Source organism: Schistocerca americana, chromosome 11 (assembly GCF_021461395.2).
Source record: "Schistocerca americana isolate TAMUIC-IGC-003095 chromosome 11, iqSchAmer2.1, whole genome shotgun sequence".
Classification (NCBI taxonomy): Eukaryota; Metazoa; Arthropoda; class Insecta; order Orthoptera; family Acrididae; genus Schistocerca; species Schistocerca americana.
Window position 1 is genome coordinate 107,906,195 of NC_060129.1, and position 21,198 is coordinate 107,927,392.

General features: G+C 43.3%; 1 protein-coding gene across 1 annotated transcript in view; it reads left to right on the forward strand.

Moving 5' to 3' along the window:
- The window catches only part of LOC124553333, a 35,105-nt gene extending 14,887 nt beyond the window's left edge, over nt 1–20,218 (forward strand). Inside the window, exons 3-4 of the mRNA XM_047127210.1 lie at nt 10,139–10,530; nt 20,111–20,218. Of these exons, the coding sequence (XP_046983166.1) occupies nt 10,139–10,530; nt 20,111–20,218 (500 nt within the window). The remainder of the gene's footprint in view (nt 1–10,138; nt 10,531–20,110) is intronic.
- Nucleotides 20,219–21,198: the final 980 nt, after the last annotated feature.

Here is a 21,198-nt window from a genome sequence, read left to right on the forward strand (position 1 = left end):
TATGTGTCCCACTCTGCCGACCTCTCCCTGCTCCATAGCAGCTACTTCATCTCGATTAACAGAAAAGTTTCTATTATTCTCATACAAACAATGTACGTCTTTGAGTGCTGTCATTTGCGTAAACCTTGTCTCACTATCTTGAACGGTTTATGAAATATTATGTTGGTTACGCTCACATGACTATGATGCACAGGGACGGAAATGAACGCATTTCACGGAAGTGTCCATCAGATATTAAATCAATAACTGGAGGACGGAATGAGATAACGATCTGTTCTCAGTTTGAAATAAAATTTCGATATTTTATCTACATTTCCTATACTGCAATGAATGAAGTAGAATTAAACATAAGCACAGTTAATGAAATGTGATATTAGTTATGGAAACTCTACGATATTTGGTGCAATGTTTTACTTAATTTGACATAGTGAAATATGACAAGAACGAAATGAAATTCTGTACCTTATGGAGAAAAGATGTCAGAGAGTAGTATGTGCAAAGATGAAACTTCTTCACGCAACACTTTTCCAAAGATCGGATGATAAGTATTTCATGACAGCCACTACGTCGTCTTTCAGCACAGGTATAATAAATTGGCAAGCAGTGTCCACATTACACTCAGCACGTCTGAGGCAGTGAAAGAGTTAATATTGTAAATGCTGCAGTTATTTTAACGTTTCATACATGAAATGAGTATAATATTTCTTATAATTTTGTATTTTTCATTAATGAATAATATTTTTATTTGTAATTGAATAGTTAATTATGAAATATAAATTGTTAATAATTTTCTTATAAATGTTGATTGTGTGAATCCTAATAATACTGAGAAAACTTTGTATGAATGATGTGTATTAACAGTAGTGGTGGTTGAAAAAATCATTTTAAAAAGTCAATGTTACTGCATTCTGCACAAGGAAAGTACTGGATCGTACAGTATGATACGTACATGATGAAAGAGGTGTTATGGTCGCGCTCACCGTTAGAAACTTAGTACCAGACAAGGGTTGCAGTGGGAACACATGTATAACTAACTGATCTCTGGCCTAAGGAGGAAGTGCAGTCAGATGTAGGTGAAGATGTGAATGAATGGAGGTATGCCAATTCATACATGACTAGCTGCAAACTTTGCTGTGACATTCTGCTAATGCAGCACCTTCATAGTACCTCTAGGACAGTGATAAGATTGGCATTGTAAACATGAGTAATCATCAATATTAATATTGATATACTTACAATATATGTATAAGCTAGTATTACCACCTAACCAGTGTATGTGAAACCACATGAAAAGTACTGTCCTGACAGGGTACACAAAATAAGACCTAACTATTACTTTCACTTCACTGGAAATGATATTTCTTGACAGGATCCAAGTGCCTATCAAAAGATTCTGACAGTGTCAATTAAATAAAATGTAAGCACTTACTGGAGACACACCTGAGTGCCCGCCAAAACGTTGTACCAAGGTTTATCAAATAAAACGTAACCATTGAACTGTATGTTTAAGAACTATGACAGTAAGAGATTTCCAAGCATTATCAGTTATATCCAACAGGCTAGTTGCAGTGCTCCAAATGCAAGTTCACTAGCATTGTAATGGGACACCGTTAATGAGATTAATGCTCAATGGATTTAAAGGTGGCAATGGGAAACAATTTACCCACTGACTTCTTGTAGACAAGGGTAATCAAAATGAGTGCCTTTGGTCTCCACTGGCCAATACCAGCTGAATTAATATTCTTTTCAAACAACGCATAGCAATTAGGATCAGTATTTAAAGTAAAATCTTGATACTGATAGCTGTAGGAGTAGTTTTCTGAGGAATTTCACACAAGATTTATTAAACCATAGATGAATGGGTAACGTTAAACAAAAAAGCATAGATAATTATGTAATTCAGGTTCGTCCTCAATGGAATGAATTAATTAACTGTTCATTAATACTCAGTGCTTGCACCTATTAGTTATGCTAAATTATTCAGAGCACTACACAGCATCATGGATTTTAGGATAGGCATGTGGTAACCTATGATATTGACGCACAGCAGAATAAGACTCACATGTGTGTACAATCTACAAACACAGCTACAAATGAGTTTCCCTTCCGAAAATCAGCGTTAGAATAACACTACAGTGTTCTTGGCAGAGTAGGTGAATTGCATTAGCAGACAGATGCCAAGCCATGAGAGGTTTCATTAACTGGATAATCAAGGACTTGAACTGAACTGAGTAGTGATTTATTACTTATTATTTACTATTATTTAGCTATTATTTATCTTCACAGAGCATGCACTCCCACAATGTGTGTTCTGGTGTGCCTGCACTGTCCCAGGAACAGCTATCATGTATCTGTCTTCTGATTTTGTATAGATACTTAGCATAAGGGCCATAACAGTCAGGTAATGAATCAGCCCAATCGATGGGTTAAGAAATCTCATTTTTAGTCCTTCCCATTCGTTTTGCTACAGTTGTAATATGTGATCTTTTATTTATTACTTTTTCGGATTGGCCTCAGTTCCAGGCACCCTTCATACTTTCATTTGATTGCCTTTCTGTAACCAGTAAAAGACCAGTTTTTTTTATTTTCCAACTATAGTGAGCATATTCCTAGAATTACTGACAAAGCATCATATGGGGCAGTTCAATAGACACCCATTAATTTTGGCAGCACTCCTCACTGAACTCTCCTCACTAATGCAGCTGCCTTAACTAGCTCCAATCTATGAGCCCAAAGCCTCACACGATATCCTGTAATTGATGCTAATATAGATTGGTGGTAAACTCTGATTGTTGTTGCCTGTTAGCTACGGTTATAACTTTATTCATCACATTTATACCTTTTCTGCCAGTTTTCTCTGTTTGTAGTTCAAAGTTACAATGTTCGTCCAGAAGTACACCCAGCTATAGGTATAGATTTATTTAGAATATGGAGTGACTCATTTATCGCTATCATGGGGGCCTCCAATGGACATTTGAATCGATATGGCCAAACTGAGAAAACAATGCTAATTCCATATACCATATTCAGGAGGAGAACGGTTCAATCCCATGTCCGGCTATCCTGATTTAGGTTTTCTATGATTTCCCTGAATCGCTTCAGGCAAATGCTGGGACGGTTCCTTTGAAAGGGCCCCATCCTTCCCTAATCTGATGACACCGATGACCTTGCGGTTTGGTCTCTTCCCCCAAAATCAACCCAATCCTGTTCATTCGCCTCAGTTCCTGATCAGACCCCCATACTGATTAAAAATTGGCCAAGTTTACAGAGTAAATTCAGGAGGTTGAAACCTATTTCTTTAGCAAGACATTTGCAGCCTACATTAACTTTGGTGCACATGTGGGAGGATATGACACTAACAGCCTACACATGTGGTATCTATTTACCAAATCTGGTTTACTATGCACTATGCCCCAATTGAACAAATAGTCCCGTCATGGGAAAAGTCATGTGTAACAGTATAGTGCACCATTTAGTATACAGATATAATAATTCTAACCAATTTTTGTATGTAGATGCAGTATAATGTGAGAATTTTTGCAGAATTTAACCAAGAATTGCCTAGAGAATTTTGCTTATTGGACTTGAAATTAAAGATACTTAAAAACAAAGAAAGTGTCAGATCCAATTTAGATAAAGTTTTAACTACTCAAACGTATTCAAATGAAATAGAATACGGTCGCCAGACTAATAAGGCATAGAAATGCGAAACATTTCTTTTAAAGAAAAAGTAGCCAGTTTTAGTGGAAAAACTCAGTCTATACTTCTTTCCTACGAAAATGCAGTGAACCCAATCACAAGCAAAAAAGTGGTAAAGTGGATACTAGCAGTTATTGTAAAACATGATTGTCCTCTGAAACAAAGAAGACATTGTTACACATCAATTTTAAATACTTTGTCAAGCCTGAGTAACTTAATCAACACAACAATTGCAAGCCAACACTAACTGGAAACTGGACACAGGTCTAGTCTCATTTTGTGATATTTTATTATTTTTCTTTGTTCAGCCAATCAATACCCAAAATCATCTCAGCACTTAATTCAGGCACCACTAAAATGTCATGTTCAAATTTCTGTCCTTGCATTTTAAATTCAATCAGTACATTTTTCCAAATGGGTTTACTGGACTTGCCAGAAGCTCCTACAATCTTCACTCCACTCACAGACATTATTACTAACCCTGGCTTACTTGAAATATGTTCAAAAAATGATTCTGATACAGCACTAATTTGTGATCCTATACCCAAAAGTACTTGCAACTCAATATTATAAACATTACTGGGGATAATGGTTTTGTTTAACAGCTCTAGATTCTTTCACCTCCTGTTCTTCCCACAATAAATTCTGTTCAACCATTATGTCCTTCCAGCAAATGTTACCTAATTATTTCTGTTGTATATCGGGTGGCTTTTTAGGTTTCTTGATCTCTATATCTCTAGAGATCTTTAACAGTTCTCGTCCCTCTATGATTTCATCAGGTAGTTCTTCTGGTTCCTGCAATTCAAATTCTTTCATGAGATTAATTAAAGCATGCCCCAGTATAGAATCATCAGGTGGCTCTTTCGGTTTTGCTTCAGTTTCACATTCTGGATTTTGTTTGGAAAGGATGTCACTCATTTTTTTGTATCATCTTTCGGTAAACGTGTACTCACTTTCCTCTACCTCCGAGAATTCATTCGCATCTAAATCTATAGACACTTCCTCATTTGAAATATCACTGAGTTCTTTCCCATTATAAGTTTCGCACAAGGAATGCAACTTTTAGACATTGGGGCAATTCATCAGCAGATGTTTTAGTCATTTTGAGTTTTTGATCGTTTTGTGCATACTGCATTTGTTTAAATTTTTGGGTACTTCTGTGGTATCACTTTGAATAACATCAGCTTTAATTTCATACTTTGTATAATTGTCATTCACTTTGATAACCTTCATTACACCTTCCTTCCTGCTATTATTTGGAAAGGATTGTGCGAAATTCATACCTGATTTCTGTATCACAAAAAACTTCTTCCTTAATAATCAATTCATTTGCACTGTTCATGATGTCATATTTCCTATTACTGTTTCTTATATAATTGTCCTCTTTTATTATTTTTCTATTCAACACAATCTCCTCTATTTTTATGTCACTTTCCTTATTTATATCACTATCAGCACAAATGTTTTCTTTTTGAATCATGTCTTCCTGCTCCATTTTATTTCTCAATAATGTTTTTTCGTCCAATCTTGCTATTGGATTATCTTTGTTATATAACATATTAGTTTTCTTCTTAGTTCTGCACTCATTTATTATTGAAAATGGATTACTGAAATGCCCCCCCTCCCTTACAGCAGCCATCTTGTTCTCACATCGGCCATTTGTCGATTTCACCGAGAGTACCATACGGTGCTGCTCGGAACATGAGTGGCAGTTATATGAACAACCACCAGGTTCCAGCCAGCGCACGCCACTATGTATTATTCCGTGTGCGTCTATCAATGCAGCATTTTTACTTTTAGTGCCCTACTGATTGCATTCACCACACTCGAAATTCGTATATGATTGCTTTGGGCCTAAAACCGCCCTCTGTCTGAACCTGGCCCCTAACACATGCGGTTTTTAGTTTTACAAATCGTCTCTGTTTTGAAAATTCCATGGTATGAATCCTCTGCCACGGGACGCAAAATATCCGCTTCCTCTGCCACGACATCTCTGTATCATGTTTTTCCGTCCACTAATTTTGATCATTGTTTTCTCGCAATCGGTTGTTATTATTTGGACGGTACTCATGATTTCCTTGCCAGTGATCTTCGTCCTCTACCCTTTCTAAGAGTGCAGAAAAACTTCTATGGTTACTTCCAGCATATCGTTCAGAATTCTCAGGCAGTTTCTTCCAAAGTTCCGAAACGATTTCAGATTCGGTCCGTCTAGTTTTAAAGTGAATTAATTTTCAATACCAGGATTCACAAAATTGTTTCATTGTTTGCCTACTTCTAATGTCATACAGCCTGGCCAGTATAAATTCGGGCCACAAATGGTCTTGTTTCTGTTCCGACCAATATATTTTGTAGTTCTTTACGAAATCAAGCGGGTGCCAACCATTGTACTTTTTGGCAGGGTCGAATTTTTCTTCTCCATCTAAGATTATACTTTAAACTACTCTTTCAATAAAGTGGGTGGGTTTTGCCTGTATTTTTCTTTCCAAGTCGCACATTTTGCCTTGGATTTAGGAATTTCAGTGTTCACACTTCTTCTCGCAAGTAACAATTTGTTTGAACAATTACCTGCCTGTTTCTGTCACAGACAGTTTAATCTGTGAAAATCCGGTGTTGTATTCCGTTTGGATTTCGGATTCAATACCGAATATTTTTTTGTCCACTTTGGTAATTACTAAAGATTCTATTTGATCTTGAATGTTTATTTCTTCAGTGTCAAATCTTTCATTCATGTCATCGATTTGTCCTTGTACAATATTACCATTGATGACATTAATTTCACTTTTGAAGTTTCTGGTTTCATTACTCACTGTGCCTACCCTTGAGTTGACCTCTTCAATTTGTTTACCAAGATTACTGCTTTGCGCTTGCATCTGTTGACTTTGCTCAGCAAGTTGATTATTAATGTTTCGGCCTTGTTCTGAAATGTGTGCATTAATATTGCTATTGTGCACTGCAAGTTGACTGTTAATGTTTTGACTTTGTTCTGCAGCCTGTGCAGCCAACATTTTTAACATTTCTGTCATATCAAGTGACTCTTCGCATTCAAATTCTATTTCCCTTTTTACTTTTGGTGAGTCAAACATGTCCCTTGACTCATTCGCTTAACCACTGTCTTCAATAACATCGTCTGTCATCTTGTTTAGTACGAGCAGGTTGTTTAGCTTGGATCTGTTCATTTATGTTCTAGTGAAATTCTATCCTGGCGGCATCTATACATGCGCTGTTCGAACTGCTGTCAGCTGGTGCATTTCGCCCACTCTCTTCTTGCTTGTCTAGATTCATTTCTAATTTCTTGTCCATTTTAGTTAATATTGTATTTAGATATCTTTCACTTTCAATCTTAGATAACCTTTGCTATTTACTCTTTCAATTGGCTGCAAGTTCGTGCCACTGGACGTTTTATGCTCACTTTAATTTTGTGAATCACGGAATACTTACGTTTTTTCCAGTCTCTAGCTGTAAACTCAACAACTTCATGTCATGCTGCGTCACATGTAACACTAACTACCTACACGTGTGCTATCTATTTACTAAATTTGGTTTACTATGCACTATCCATTTGCACACTGAGACTGTCACAGATCTTATGGAAGAGACCTTCCAACCATTCTTCCTACTTGGAGACTTTAATGTCTTAAATGTCTTGTGCAGATCGACCTCTGCTTGCCCTCACTTTCCTTTTTGAGACCCTCATGATGTCTCACAAGCTGCGTATCTTCAACGCAGGTACTCCCACTCCTTTCTGTGCTGCTACTGGGTCATTGTGAGCCAGCGACCTCTCGAGCCTTCGCAGACCAGGTTCAGTAGGAATGTCATTGACGATCTTCACTTAGTGACCACGTCATAGTCTGGATTCATCTACTCGATGGAACATTACATGCACAGAAGACACCAGAATTGTTGGTCAGTAGGGATAACTGGATGATTTTAGTCCAGCTGGCTGTGTCTGAAGACTGCAACAGTGTCAAGGAATGGGTGGACCACATCACACGATAGATCCATCACGCTACTGACTTATCAATCCCAAAGTCCTGTTGCTTTTTGGACTGGTGAGTGCCGCTCAGCAATCTAGGACAGTTAGCTCTTCAACGATATAAGTACATCCCAGCAGCTAACAATCTACAGTTAGCTCTTCAACGATATAAGTACATCCCAGCAGCAAACAATCTCACAGGCTTTCAGGTCACGAGAGCCAATACTTGACACATCATTAAGGAGAGAAAGAAAACGGCGTACCAAGCGTTTCTGGACTTTGTCAACCATTCCACTTCTTCTACAAAAGTACTGGAACCCATTATGAGGGTTTCTGGCAAAGACAGTCGTCTACCAATAACAGCAGTGCTGAAACAGAAGTGTCTCCAAACTACACCCAGAAACATCACTCGGACCCTGGCAGATCATTTTGCAGCGACTACTGCTGATGCCAGCCTTCACAAGCTGTGAAGGGAAGACCCTCGAGCGAATAGTTAACCGTCGTTTGGTCTGGCTGTTAGAAACCAGGCAACTGCTTAGCCACTCTCAGTGTGGATTCTGGAGGTTTCGATCCAGTGTTGTCAACCTGACTCTGCTAGAGGTGGCTATTCAGCAGGCCTTCGTAGGTAGACAGCACTGTCTTGGCATATTCTCTGATATCGGTAAGGCGTACAACACTACATGGACAGAGAGTATTCTCGTGCAACTCCACGAATGATCTCGCTCTTGACCGACCGTAAGCTCCAGACACACACACACACACACAGACACACACACAGACACACAAAAACACACACACACCTGCTGCAGTTACTGAGAGTTACTGAGATTAGCGTTCACATACAGACAGATAAACGTGCCATAGTAATCGCATGGTTTTCACTCAGGCACGGGCTTTAATTTATCAAAGCTCAGCCATTTTGCACTAAAAATTTACAGATGATACACAAAAACCTATTTCTTGAACCTGTCTCTCTGTTAATGGAAATTGCCCAAAATCTCTACAGTAGAGCCTGAGATTAGGCTTCAGACTCCAAAATGCGGCTAGAGAGTATAAAAAAATAATACTTGTTGGTAACACTCTTGAGCGAGACACGGCAGGTCGCTCCAAGCAGCAGTCAGATTCTTTAATCATTAACTTCGGCCTAAATCCTTTCATTTTCAAATATTTTTTAATGTGGTCATATGTTAGTGACCACAGTGTTTGAACTGAGCAACTCTTTTGCGAAAGGATTTCATTCCAGACTGCTCGGCCAGTGGGGGAGCACGCTTTCACTTGCATTTTTTACGTCCAGCACGCTACCAGTCTTCGCTACATAGTTTATTGCGCTCAAGTCGGCCGCGGTGGCCGTGCGGTTCTGGCGCTGCAGTCCGGAACCGCGGGACTGCTACGGTGGCAGGTTCGCATCCTGCCTCGGGCATGGGTGTGTGTGATGTCCTTAGGTTAGTTAGGTTTAAGTAGTTCTAAGTTCTAGGGGACTTATGACCTAAGATGTTGAGTCCCATAGTGCTCAGAGCCATTATTGCGCTCAAACATGCAGAGTTGTTTTACGAGTGGCACCATGGCATATACTCTCATAATGTTTTTCGTTGTTTGCCTTCTCTGTGGACCTTCGTGCGTCCATACACGCGCCACTAAACGCACCTCTGCAGTGTAACTGTTTCAGCTCGAATTCACAACTAAAATGGTGCTATAGTGAAACAAAAGAATATAGTAATTACACCAACGCTTTTCGTCAGCTTCAAAGGAGGGATACCAAGCAAACGAATGTATGTCCTCAGTGATTGCACAAAGTCACCCACCATGTTAACCGAGAGCACTAATGCGCTGCTTCCTGGACCAGGGTAGGCGTGCCGGCCCCAGATCGAATTCGCCTGGTGGATTACCGACGAGCGTCGGTGTGCCAGACAGCCTGGATGTGGTTTTTAGGCGGTTTTCCACATCCCACTAGGTGGATACTGAGTAGTCCCCACGTCCCGCCTCCATTACACGACTCACAGACATCTGAACACGTTCACACTATTCCATGGCTTTCACTAGACGCAGACAGCTGGGGTACACTAATTCCATCTTGGGGGGGGGGGTTATGGAGTGGGGATAGGAAGGGGATCTGGATGCCCTCTGCACTAACAATGGCAAATCCATAGTAACAACGCCGACCCTGCGGTGACGTGGGACAGAGGACAAGGAAATGATGAAGAGTTACTGTAGATAGTCAAGAGGGTTTTGGGGACTTCCTGGATACTCTGTAGATGGATACGAATTGCGTACTCTTCTCTCGATTCAACTCTGGTATATATCTTTCCGAATACAAAAAAAATTGTTGACATTATTTGTCATCGATGATGTAGTTAAAATACACCTGGCCTTATCATCCAGAGGAGCCTCTAGGATCAGATGCGTACATCTGCTTCTACATACATTTGGTGTGTGAACACCACTCAACTCGCAGTGATTCTTTTGCAGATGAGGAGTGGCAGAGGGAGGACAGAAGCAACGCCATGCTCTCCGTGGACACTGACTGCGTGCAGCTGTTGGCGAACGCCCTCGACCACCCCACGTGTCCGCTGGAAGACCTGCCACCGGAAACCAAAAACCTGCGCGAGCGGTGCCGCGTGCAGCTGTGGGACGACATGGTGCAGAGGTCGCCCCACGTACCCGTCACCAGCTACCTGGCCTACACGCAGAGGATAAACGTCAACCTCTGCCTGCTGGCCTGGATGACAGTCAACTCGTTCAGCGTTTGTCAGGACGTCCCGTTTAGTATGCTACAATCTGTACATGATGCTCGCTGCTATTTCGACAGCCCTGGCGATCAGTCCTGCCTGCAGTCGAACGCTACAGACGCCATCTGCTCTGTTTCCAGAGCAGTCCTGTTGCTGATGTGTGGCGATTTTTCTTTCCATAAGTCTTTCGATTTATGCGGCGTCAGTTTCTACACAAACGGATCGCACTTCACAACGTACAATTTAACGTGGGAAAGAGAGTTCTACAAAGGGTATGTGAGGCCAACAGAAAGGGCTCTTAAGTACAAAGACAGCTTGAACAGTGCCACCTTGAAATACAAAGATTTCAAAATCGACAGCTTAAAATCTTTAGAAATGTCATTTATAGCCATAAATATTATTTTCCGCTTTTTGACCACTGTTGTATACATGTCCCTGCCCCAGTTACGCAATGTCCCCGGAAAGATATTCCTGTCCATTCAGATCACGGGTATAACGCAGATCTTGTGTTCTGAGGTCATTTATCGTATGACAGGTGTCCCCGACCTATCTACGATGGTGCACATTGATAGTGCCCTCACTCTTCTAAGATGTATCTGGCTAAACTTATTCTGCTACCAAATGTACGCGTGTGTCCGTCATCTTAGGCTCCCTGACGACCTGCCACCTGCTGAAGCCAGAAGGGTATTCCGTGGTCAAGCGCTGTACGCACTGATACCCTGGACTGTGGTATGCACAGCAACTATTGCTTTCGAAAAGACGAGCAAATATTACCTGATGCACAGTCGGATAATATTCCTTGCGGGGATTTCTCTATCGATAACTTTCAATTTGGTTTGTCTTGGGTCGGTGGGATACATGTACTTACGTGCTCGGAACTCCATGCGGCAACTCAAAATTTTTAGTAAACATAAATTTGCCTCTAAGAAACAATACGTTTTTATGTCAGTTAAGGCCGTTATTTTGAGCGGGATAGGTATAATTATTAGAATTGGTTTCCACCAGGCACAAGGCATAGCGCAGCTTGTGTACTACGTACACATAGTTACGATGGTGCAGGGACCACTGCAGTTCGTTTTCTTCGTTTGTAATGGAACGACGCTGCCTCTGCTCAGGAACAGAGTGCTGTCGTGGTGGAATCCGGATATCATCCGCCCAGAACAGGAGCTCTGTTCAACAGCCGAGAGAAATCTGGAAAGGAGGAGGAATGAACGGTCTCTCCTTGCGCAATCCTCGTTGTAAGTTACATGGGTATTGTTTCCAAAGGGCTGCCTTGACTGCAGACAGGACTAAAGCCAGTGACCAGTCATAGTGATTGAATCCAGCTGATAATACAAAATTAACTCCTACTGCTCACGCAAACCAGTGTCTTATCTTTCTCATTTGTTCTCAATTAATTATAAATGCCTATTTCTACATGTCTGTGTTTGTCTAGCTACTTTAATGCATTGACATTAAGTAACTACCATTAAAATGTAATTTGCTAGAAGATAATAAGAATGTTCTTGCTCTATTTCTTCCAACCCACCATGTGATAACATGTTAACTTTTGTTACCCTTAGCATATTATGAAAACGAAAATAATGGAAGAATTTCTTGCATATGAAAAAATTTTTCAACCACTGTTTAGTGAAGGGAACAGAATATACTCTTGCAATGTCTTTACAGGAATGTTTGCCTTTTCCATTGATTCCTACAAAGCTTTAAAAAGATGTCTACGTTATCCTTATTATTTTGCAAATAACTGCAGAACTGTACTTCGTCTTATGTCTCACACTAGATGGTTCAATCCAAAATTCTGTCTTCGACTAGTGCTAGGAATTTTTTTATGACAATTTTACATGACTTTCACCTTTGGCAACGCTTCGTATATCTGAAAATTATTCAGTTGTACCATATTAAACTTCAGTTTGATACGAAATTTTTTTGTGAATTTATTTACTTATCCTCATTGTTCCATAAAAGTATTTATTTTTTAGGAAATACGCAAGTCTTAAATAAGAATTGTACCGGTATGTGTGTATTATGTGTATGTTCAGTACTGTGCCAAGAAAAATTAATATCAGTGTCAAACCAGAGGAGCAGGAAGATGGAGATAACTCAACTGTGTGGAAGAACATGTAATGGTGTTCGTAGCGCTGATTAGTGTTCTGATTGGTCAGAGGGGCACAAAATGTTATAGTATGAGACAGTAACAAACAAGTGTCGTTGCGACATGTTGTCTGAAGTGAACGCATAGTGTTAAAGGACAATTCCAGAGGACACAGGAATAAGAGCAGTTGTTGTACAGGATGTTGACATACTGATTGAGAAACACAGTAAGGTATTAAAGAAAACGTTAAAAATTAATGTATATACTGTGTAGCACTTGTAAAGAAGAAACGATGTTGCTTAAAAGTGTATTTTTACAATTAATATAATGGAAGAGGAAAAAATGTGTCAGAATGTGAAATAACATATGTCTGGCAAGAGTTAAACTGTAAGGACGTAGTACCTCGAATTTAGTGTGATTTGTAATCAACAGATGATGGCCAATTTGTTCGAATAAAAACAGAGTGAGCGAACAGTGCAAATGGAACCGATCCCTGTGTGAATTTAATATACACTTCGACTGAGCATCACTGCCACAGACGGTATTACATAGAGCCATTTTTTCAGAGACTGTCAAGTTACAGCGAACCTTAACGGTGAATTTCATGGAGGAAGGATTGCTATTTTGGAACAATAGATTGCAGCATCCCTCGCCATCTTCGTATGACACGAGGTAGGTGTGACGTGCAGCTCAGCTTACCTGCATACCTATTTCATCACATACACACTCAGTCACTCTCAAACAGACACACACATACACACACACACACACACACACACACACACACAAGTGCGCGCGCGCGAGCACGCTGCAGAATCGAAACAAAGTGATGAACTCCTTCCGTCGTTTCTTCGGAACCCCCGCAGTGTCGCGAAAACACAATCGCGGTTTGCCCCGCGTCAGCCGGCCGGCGTGGCCGAGCGGTTCTAGGCGCTCCAGTCTAGAACCGCGAGACCGCTACGGTCGCAGGTTCGAATCCTGTCTCGAGCATGGATGTGTGTGATGTCCTTAGGTTAGTTAGGTTTACGTAGTTCTAAGTTCTAGGGGACTGATGACCTCAGATGTTGAGTCCCATAGTGCTCAGAGCCTTTTTTTTTTTTTTTTTGCCCCGCGTCAAACACATCACGTGACGCTCTACTCCGCGTGTTTACTTGCAAGCAGTTTACTGGCGGAACCGGATAAATTTCCTACACTAGTAAGTCGTCATCTTCGATCAGCGAGGCATGGTTAAGCTTCACCAATCTAAGTCCAGCACCGGCAATTACCAGCACTGTTAGTACACTGAGGAGCCAAAGACACCTGTACACCTGCCTAACATCGTGTAGCGCCCCCGCGAGCCCGCAGAAGTGCCGCAACGCGACGTGGCAGGGACTCCATTAATGTCTGAAGTAGTGCTGGAGGGAACTGACACCATGAATCCTGCAGGGCTGTCCATAAATCCGTCAAACTAAGAGGGGTGGAGATCTCAGCACGTTACATCCCAGACCTGCTCAATAATGTTCATATCTGGGGAGTTTGGTGGCCAGCGGAAGTGTTTAAACTCAGAAAAGTGTTTCTGGAGCCACTCTGTAGCAATTCTGGACGTGTGGTGTGTCACATTGTCCTGCTGGATTTACCAGTCCGTCGGAATGCACAATGGACATGAATGGATGCAGGCGATCTGCCAGGATAGTTGCATACGTGTCAGCTGTCAGAGTCGTATCTAGATGTATCAGGGGTCCCATATCACTCTAGCTGCACTCCATTACAGAGCCTCCACCAGCTTGAACAGTCCCCTGCTGACATGCAGGGTCCATGGATTCATGAGGTTGTCTCGGTACTGATTCACGTTCAACCGCTCGATACAATATGAAACGGGGCTCGTCGGACCAGACAAAATGTTTCCAGTCATCAGCAGCCCAATGTCGGTGTTGACGCCCAGGCGAGGCGTAAAGCTCTGTGTCGTGCAGTCATCAAGGGTATATGAGTGGGCGTTCGGCTCAGAGAACCCATATCGATTATGTTCCGTTGAATGGTTCAGACACTGAAACTTGTTGATGGCCCAGCATTGAAATCTGCAGCAATTTGCGGAACGGTTGCACTTCTGTCACGTTGAACGATTCTCTTCAGTCGTCGTTGGTCCCGTTCTTGCAGGATCTTTTTCCGGACGCTGCGATGTCGGTGATTTGATGTTTCATCGGATTCCTGATATTCACAGTACACTCGTGAAATCGTCGTACGGGAAAGTCCCCAATTCATCGCTACCTCGGAAATGCTTTTTTTTTTTTTTTCTTGGCGTTTCAGTGTAGTAACGTTACTACAATCGCGTAAGGTTCCAAGATGAGACCGCAGGACTGGGGAGATAACCATCTAAGTTGAATAAATAACCTTGCATTGGCTGCATGCAATATACAAATCAAAGCCAGCAGGGAAACGGTGACTTAGAAAACATCGCTCTCAGATCTGCACGGGAAAAGTTCAGTTTATACATGTGAATTCACCCTAGCCACACCCGTCACTTTCTACCTAACCACTACTTCCAGCTACCTAACATGTCCACGTTTCCTCTGAGCTCACCGACAATAACGCTTCTGTCTACAGGAAACCATCCAGGCTTCCAGAACACCTACAGCCAATAATGGAAGAAATCCTCCATCAGCTATAATTGCAATTATTGTCTGAGGGTACTGTTGAAGAGGTGTAGATGTTTTAACCCTTCCCAAAAATGTTGTCGAATGGTACAAGAATGTACAGATTACGCTGTGACTACAGATACCTCAACACAAGGACTATCACTGGTGCACATCCAACATTCAATGCAAAAGAAATTTTGGACATCTTGGGTCAGTGTAAATACATTTTTAAGATGGACTTAAGAGCGGTCCAGAACATCCACACAGGGAACAACAGGGCCGCGCGGGGTAGCCGCACGGTCTAGGGCTCCTTGCCACAACTCGCGCGGCTCCCCCCGCCAGAGGTTCGAGTCCTCCCCCGGACATGGGAGTGTTTGTTGTTCCTAACGTAAGTTAGTTTAAGTAGTGTGTAAGCCTAGGGACAGATGACCTCAGCAGTTTAGTCCCATAGGAACTTACCACAAATTTCCAGATTTCCCAAATCACAGGGAAGTGGGTCAGAGGCAATACACGCCCAGCACACGGGAACACACTTTCTAATACTTTGTCGTAACTCCGTTAATCGTGGAGGATCACTCCCTCCAGAACACCGATGTAGTAATCATAAAACTACGCCTCAGTCGGACCCACGACTTAGCACATCCATCCCAAGAGAACTGACAGCCGACTTGCCGATTTCGCTAGCTCTAAACTTCTCCACGATAACATCGATCACACAGCCCATTCAGCCTGTCGGAATAAGGAGCCGACTGGAAGGCACATCACTGGCCACTCCCTGCTGCTGCTTGCTGACGCTCCTGTAAGGTGGTTCCTTCTGGCAGGACGTTCAGAACCTTACCTGCAGCGGCGGTCGTGTGGGAATTACCCTCCCAGTAAGCCCATCAAGTAGGCTACCACTGACCCACCTAAGACGATTGGCGAAAATCCCCTCCAACATGCAGCAGTAAATTGGTTCAAACGACGGGAAAGGCGAATAAGCTGGCACACATGGATAGCCACAAATGATTGTGTGCACCTAGAGTCTAGAAACATTAATATTGTGAACCAGTACACATACACAACTCAAAAAAAACGTTTACATCACCTCGGTTCTGAGAGTTCCGGAACCTGTACATAAAATTGGAATACAGATCAACATAAACATCATTTCCGACCTTTTTACTGCTCATGAAAATCACATATTGCATGTTGTACCACCATGCAGCGAGACCTTCAGAGGTGGATATCCAGATTGCTGTACACACCGGTACCTCTAATACCCGGAAGCACGTCCTCTTTCATTGATGCATGCCTGTATTCATCGTGGCATACTATCCACAAGTTCTTCAAGGCACTGTAGGTTCAGATTCAAAGTGGTTGGTGGGTCATGCCATCCATAAACAACCCTTTTCAATCTGTCCCAGACATGTGAGGCCTTATCTTTTCTCGGCGAATTGAATGTTCAAGTAACTTACGGTTTGCTGCCTGGTGACGTCGTCGACCACCGCCGATATTTCGACAGGAGTACACCCTGCCATTCTCGAGGCACAACTGCAAGGAGGAAGCAATGTGCAAGGGAATGTAATACCTCGGTTCACAGGGTAGAAACAAGGAAGATACTACACACAGAACAAGTCGGCCTGTGTGGCCGAGCGGTTCTAGGCGCTTCAGTCTGGAACCGCGCGACCGCTACGGTCGCAGGTTCAAATCCTGCCATTTGAACGCACAGAACAAGTAACCGCAGAGTCAACACACAACCAAGGACAACCAACATCAGAAATATCGATAGTGACTATTAATCAACAGGTGAGGTAGCACTAATTCTGTCCCTCTGGTTTTTGATGAGAGACAGAGCCGGATTCCAAGCAGCTTTTTAACAAAATCCACCATCTCTGTTTATAAGGTTGCTTGATAGTTTGATTTCAACGGCTTCCTTAATAACACTATCCCAATAGCTGGACGTGCAAGCCAGAATCTCCGTGTTGTTGTATTACACAGGACGGCCAGTGTCAAGGCAATGTTCTGCAATAGCGGATTCGCTCGGCTAAGCGTGTGTGACGCTTATGTTCAATACACCGGTCTTCCACAGTCCTGATTGTCTGAGCAATGTATGACATGCCACAAATGCAAGGAATACGACAGACACCAGCTCTACGCAAGCCAACATCACCTTTTACGGACGCCAACAGGTTCTTAATCTTAGAAGGTGGTCGGAAAACACATTTCACATCATATTTCCGCAAAATAGAGCCAATCCTGTTGGAAATGCTTCCTGCATAAGGCAAAAAGGCCGTAGACTTGGGTGCCACTTCGTTGCTATCGTCACTCACCCGTTTCACAGAAGGCTGATAGCGCAACGCTGGTTTGATCTGCCTCTCACTATAACCATTCTGACGAAAGGTGACTTCGAGATGTGATAGCTCAGCTGGCAAACTTTCAGGGTCTAACGAGGGCCCTGTGAACCAAGGTTATTAAGGAAGCTGTTGAAATCAAACTATCAAGCGACCTTATAAACAGAGATGGTGGATTATGTTTAAATGCTACTTGGAATCCGGCTCTGTGTCGCATCAAAAAAACAGAGGGAGAAAATTAGTGCTACCTTACCTGTTGATTAATAGTCACTATCGATATTTCTGATGTTGGTTATCCTTGCTTGTGTGTTGACGACGTCACCCAACAGCAAACCCGTAAGTTATTTGAATGTCCCAGGCATGTTAGATAGGGTTCATTTCTGGCCGCTCTAGTCGAGCGATGACGGGATCCTGAAGGAAGTCATTCACAAGATGTGTACGATGAGGGCGCGAATGTCGTCCAGGAAGACGAATGCCTCGCCAATATGCTGCCAATATGTTTGGACTATCGGTTGGAGGATGACATCGTACAGACGTTACGGCGCCTACCATGACCACTAGCAGCGTACGTCGGCCCCACATAATGCCACCCGAAAAGAGAAGGGAACCTCCACCTTGCTGCACTCTCTGGACAGTGTGTCAAAGGCGTTCAGCCTTACCGGGTTGCCTCCGAACACATCTCCGACAATTGTCTGGTTGAAGGCATAGGCGATACTCGTCAGCGAAGAAAACGTGATGCCGTTCCCGAGCGGTCCATTCGACGTCTTGTCGGGCCCCTCTGTACCGCGCTACATGTTTTCTTTGTTGCAAAGATGTACCTCGACATGGATGTCGAGAGTGAAGTTGCGAATCATCCAGCCTATTGCGCACAGCTTGAGTCGTAACACGACGTCCTGTGGCTGCACGAGAAACATTATTCAACATGGTGGCATGGCTGTCAGGGTTCCCCCGAGCCATAATCAGTAGGTAGCGGTCATCCACTGCGGCAGTAGCTCTTGGGTGGCCTGAGCGAGGCATGTAATCGACAGTTCCTGTCTCTCTGTCTCCTGACAACATCGCTTTGGTTCACTCCGAGACGCCTCGACACTTCCCTTGTTGAGAGTCCCTCCTGGCACAAAGTAACAATGCGGACGCGTTGGCCCCGCGGTATTGACTGTCTAGGCGCGGTTGAACTCAGACAACGCGAGCCTTCCTGGTGGAATGACTGTAACTGATCAGCTGTCGGACCCCCTCCGTATGATACGCGTTGCTCATGCACGGTCGTTTACATCTTTGGGCGGGTTTAGTGATATCTCTGAACAGTCAAAGGGACTGTGTCTGTGATACAATATCCATAGTCAACGTCTCACTTCAGGAGTTCTGGGAACCGGAGTGAAGCAATACTTTGTTTGTGTGTGTATTAAAGACTTTCCTATTATACTGAACGAAACGAAACTGTTTTAGGAGCGCTCTGGCAGAGAAAACACTTTTGTTAAACTCTGTGGAAAAAAATTTGTGCACCCATTTAGAGGTTTCCAGTTCACTCACGATTTATTGTTGCCACTGTGCATATGGAGTACATGAAATTGTTACGTTAACAGATCAATAGCACCAGTGGTTCTGCAGTAGCACGTATCGACGTCTGCTGAAACACACATATTAGTGTATGGTGTAGCTTCCACAGGTGGTAATGCAGGCACTGACTCTGGTATCCAGTCGGTCGTACATATGTAGAATACTGCGATACATTATGCCATCCCTGCTCGACCGGTTCACACAGTTGTGTAAGAGTTGTTGGTTGTCGAGTCGCACAAGTCATTTCTCGTCCCATCGTATCCCACATTTGCTCGATTGCAGACAAGTCCAGGGACATTGCCCGCCAGGGAGTTTGCTGCACATCTTGCAGAGCACGTTGAGTTCCATGGGCAGCGTGTGGGGGAGGATTGTCCTGTTGGAACAACACATTACCTTCCTGTTACAAGAGCGGCATTGAACAGGTCTAACAATATTCTGCACGTATCAACTGCATGTTAAAGTCCCGTCCAGAAGCAGCAAAAATGAAAGGGAGCTGTAGTGGGTGGGACCAGTGTGTCTTGTCTACGAGACAGCGCTTACCAGGTCTACGTCGTACGAGCAAACTACCATCACTTGCGTGCAGGCAGAATCTGCTTTCGTCGCTCAAGACCTCGGCACGCCATTCCATCTTCCAAGTGATCCTCTGATGACACCAGTCGAGTGGTGCACGGCGATGCTGTGGTGTGAGGGGGACACAGGCTACAGCTTGGCCTGCCCACAGCATCACTCCTAATAACAGGTTCGCAAAAGTTCGTGTGGACGTGTCTGGGCTCAGAGTGCCTCTTACCTGTGCTGTGCTGGCTGTACAACCTACCACTGCTGAACTGACAATACAAAGACATGGGCCGGTGTCTCTGCTACTTGGACGTCCAGAACCTCGTCTGTGATGTTCAGAGAGTTCACGTGACCACTGATAGCAGCGTCATTGCACAACTGAGGCAGCAGCGCCCTCTTGTGTGGCAGTTGTCCGAAAGGGCCATCCCGCCACAATTTTACCGTGGCATGGTTGCCTGCTTGCTTCAGATCTGAGCCTTCATGGCATATATCGTCATCGGATCAAAATAGACGTCGTCTTTCCAGATGTAAAAATTTTTGTTTTGACAATGTTTCTATTGGGTCTTTAGCATATATTTCACTCAGAGAAACTTGCTGCCAACTGCATTGTGGGCATCATATGCCACTCTTGTTATGTGCAAGACTGTGTTGTTCATTGTCAGTACACTACAGATTAGGGCAGTGAGAGTTAGTGACGGGTAGTGAGGGCCACCGGCTGTTGGCTGCTGAGGTAAGGATGTAACTCAGGGCTGAGGGCACGGGTTCATGAGCAGGGCATGGGAAGTCTAGATTATCCTGTTCCCAACACGCAACAACAACGTGCAACACACCAAAACGAGACAACAAACTTCACCCGCAACAAAGCGTGATCGACGCGCCTGCCGCCGCTCGTCGACTGCACGACACCAAATAATGAAAGTCGCTAGCGACGCTACGCCGGTGTAGACGCCCACACAGTTGTAACATGCCGACCACCAGGCAGCAATTGGAGGCAGGAGCAGCCGGAGAGGATAAAGATCTCCTCTCGGCGCTGCAGACCCAGATAAATCAAGCAACAGACAGACGATCTGCAAATGGCTTCTCCGCAATCTAATGTTGCTAAGCAAGTGCTAGAGGAGGAACAGCCGAAGCAGGTGACTCCACCACTGACTAGTGCAGAATCACCTGTGGCTGTGGTGCAGAGCTTTCCAGCAGTAGCGTTTGTTCCGGCGTTCGCTGGAAAGTCGCACGAGAATATTGGAACGCTTGTCCAGAATGTCCAGGACATCGGAAAGCTTTGCGGTTGGCCAGATGAATTTCTCTTAAACGTGATGAAAATGAAGCTCATCGGTGAAGCGCGGAACTACGTGCAGTCGGTCGAGAGCTCGAAAAATGCCCCCACCGTCCAGTCCCTTGCAACAGCATCGATTGAAAGGTATACAGAGAAACGTGGTACTAGTTAATATCGCGACTTGCTTTCCACCCTTAAGCAAAAACGGGTGAGGATTTAGAAGCATTCGCGGCCAGGATTAGAAGCGTCGCGTGCCACACATACGCACTAAGTGCCAGTTCTGCTTGTAACGAGGTTCTGTTGGAAGAATTAGAATGTCGTGCGATAGACGTGTATAAACCCTCAAGTTTTTTTTTTTTTTTTTTTTTTTTTTTTTTTTTTTTTTTT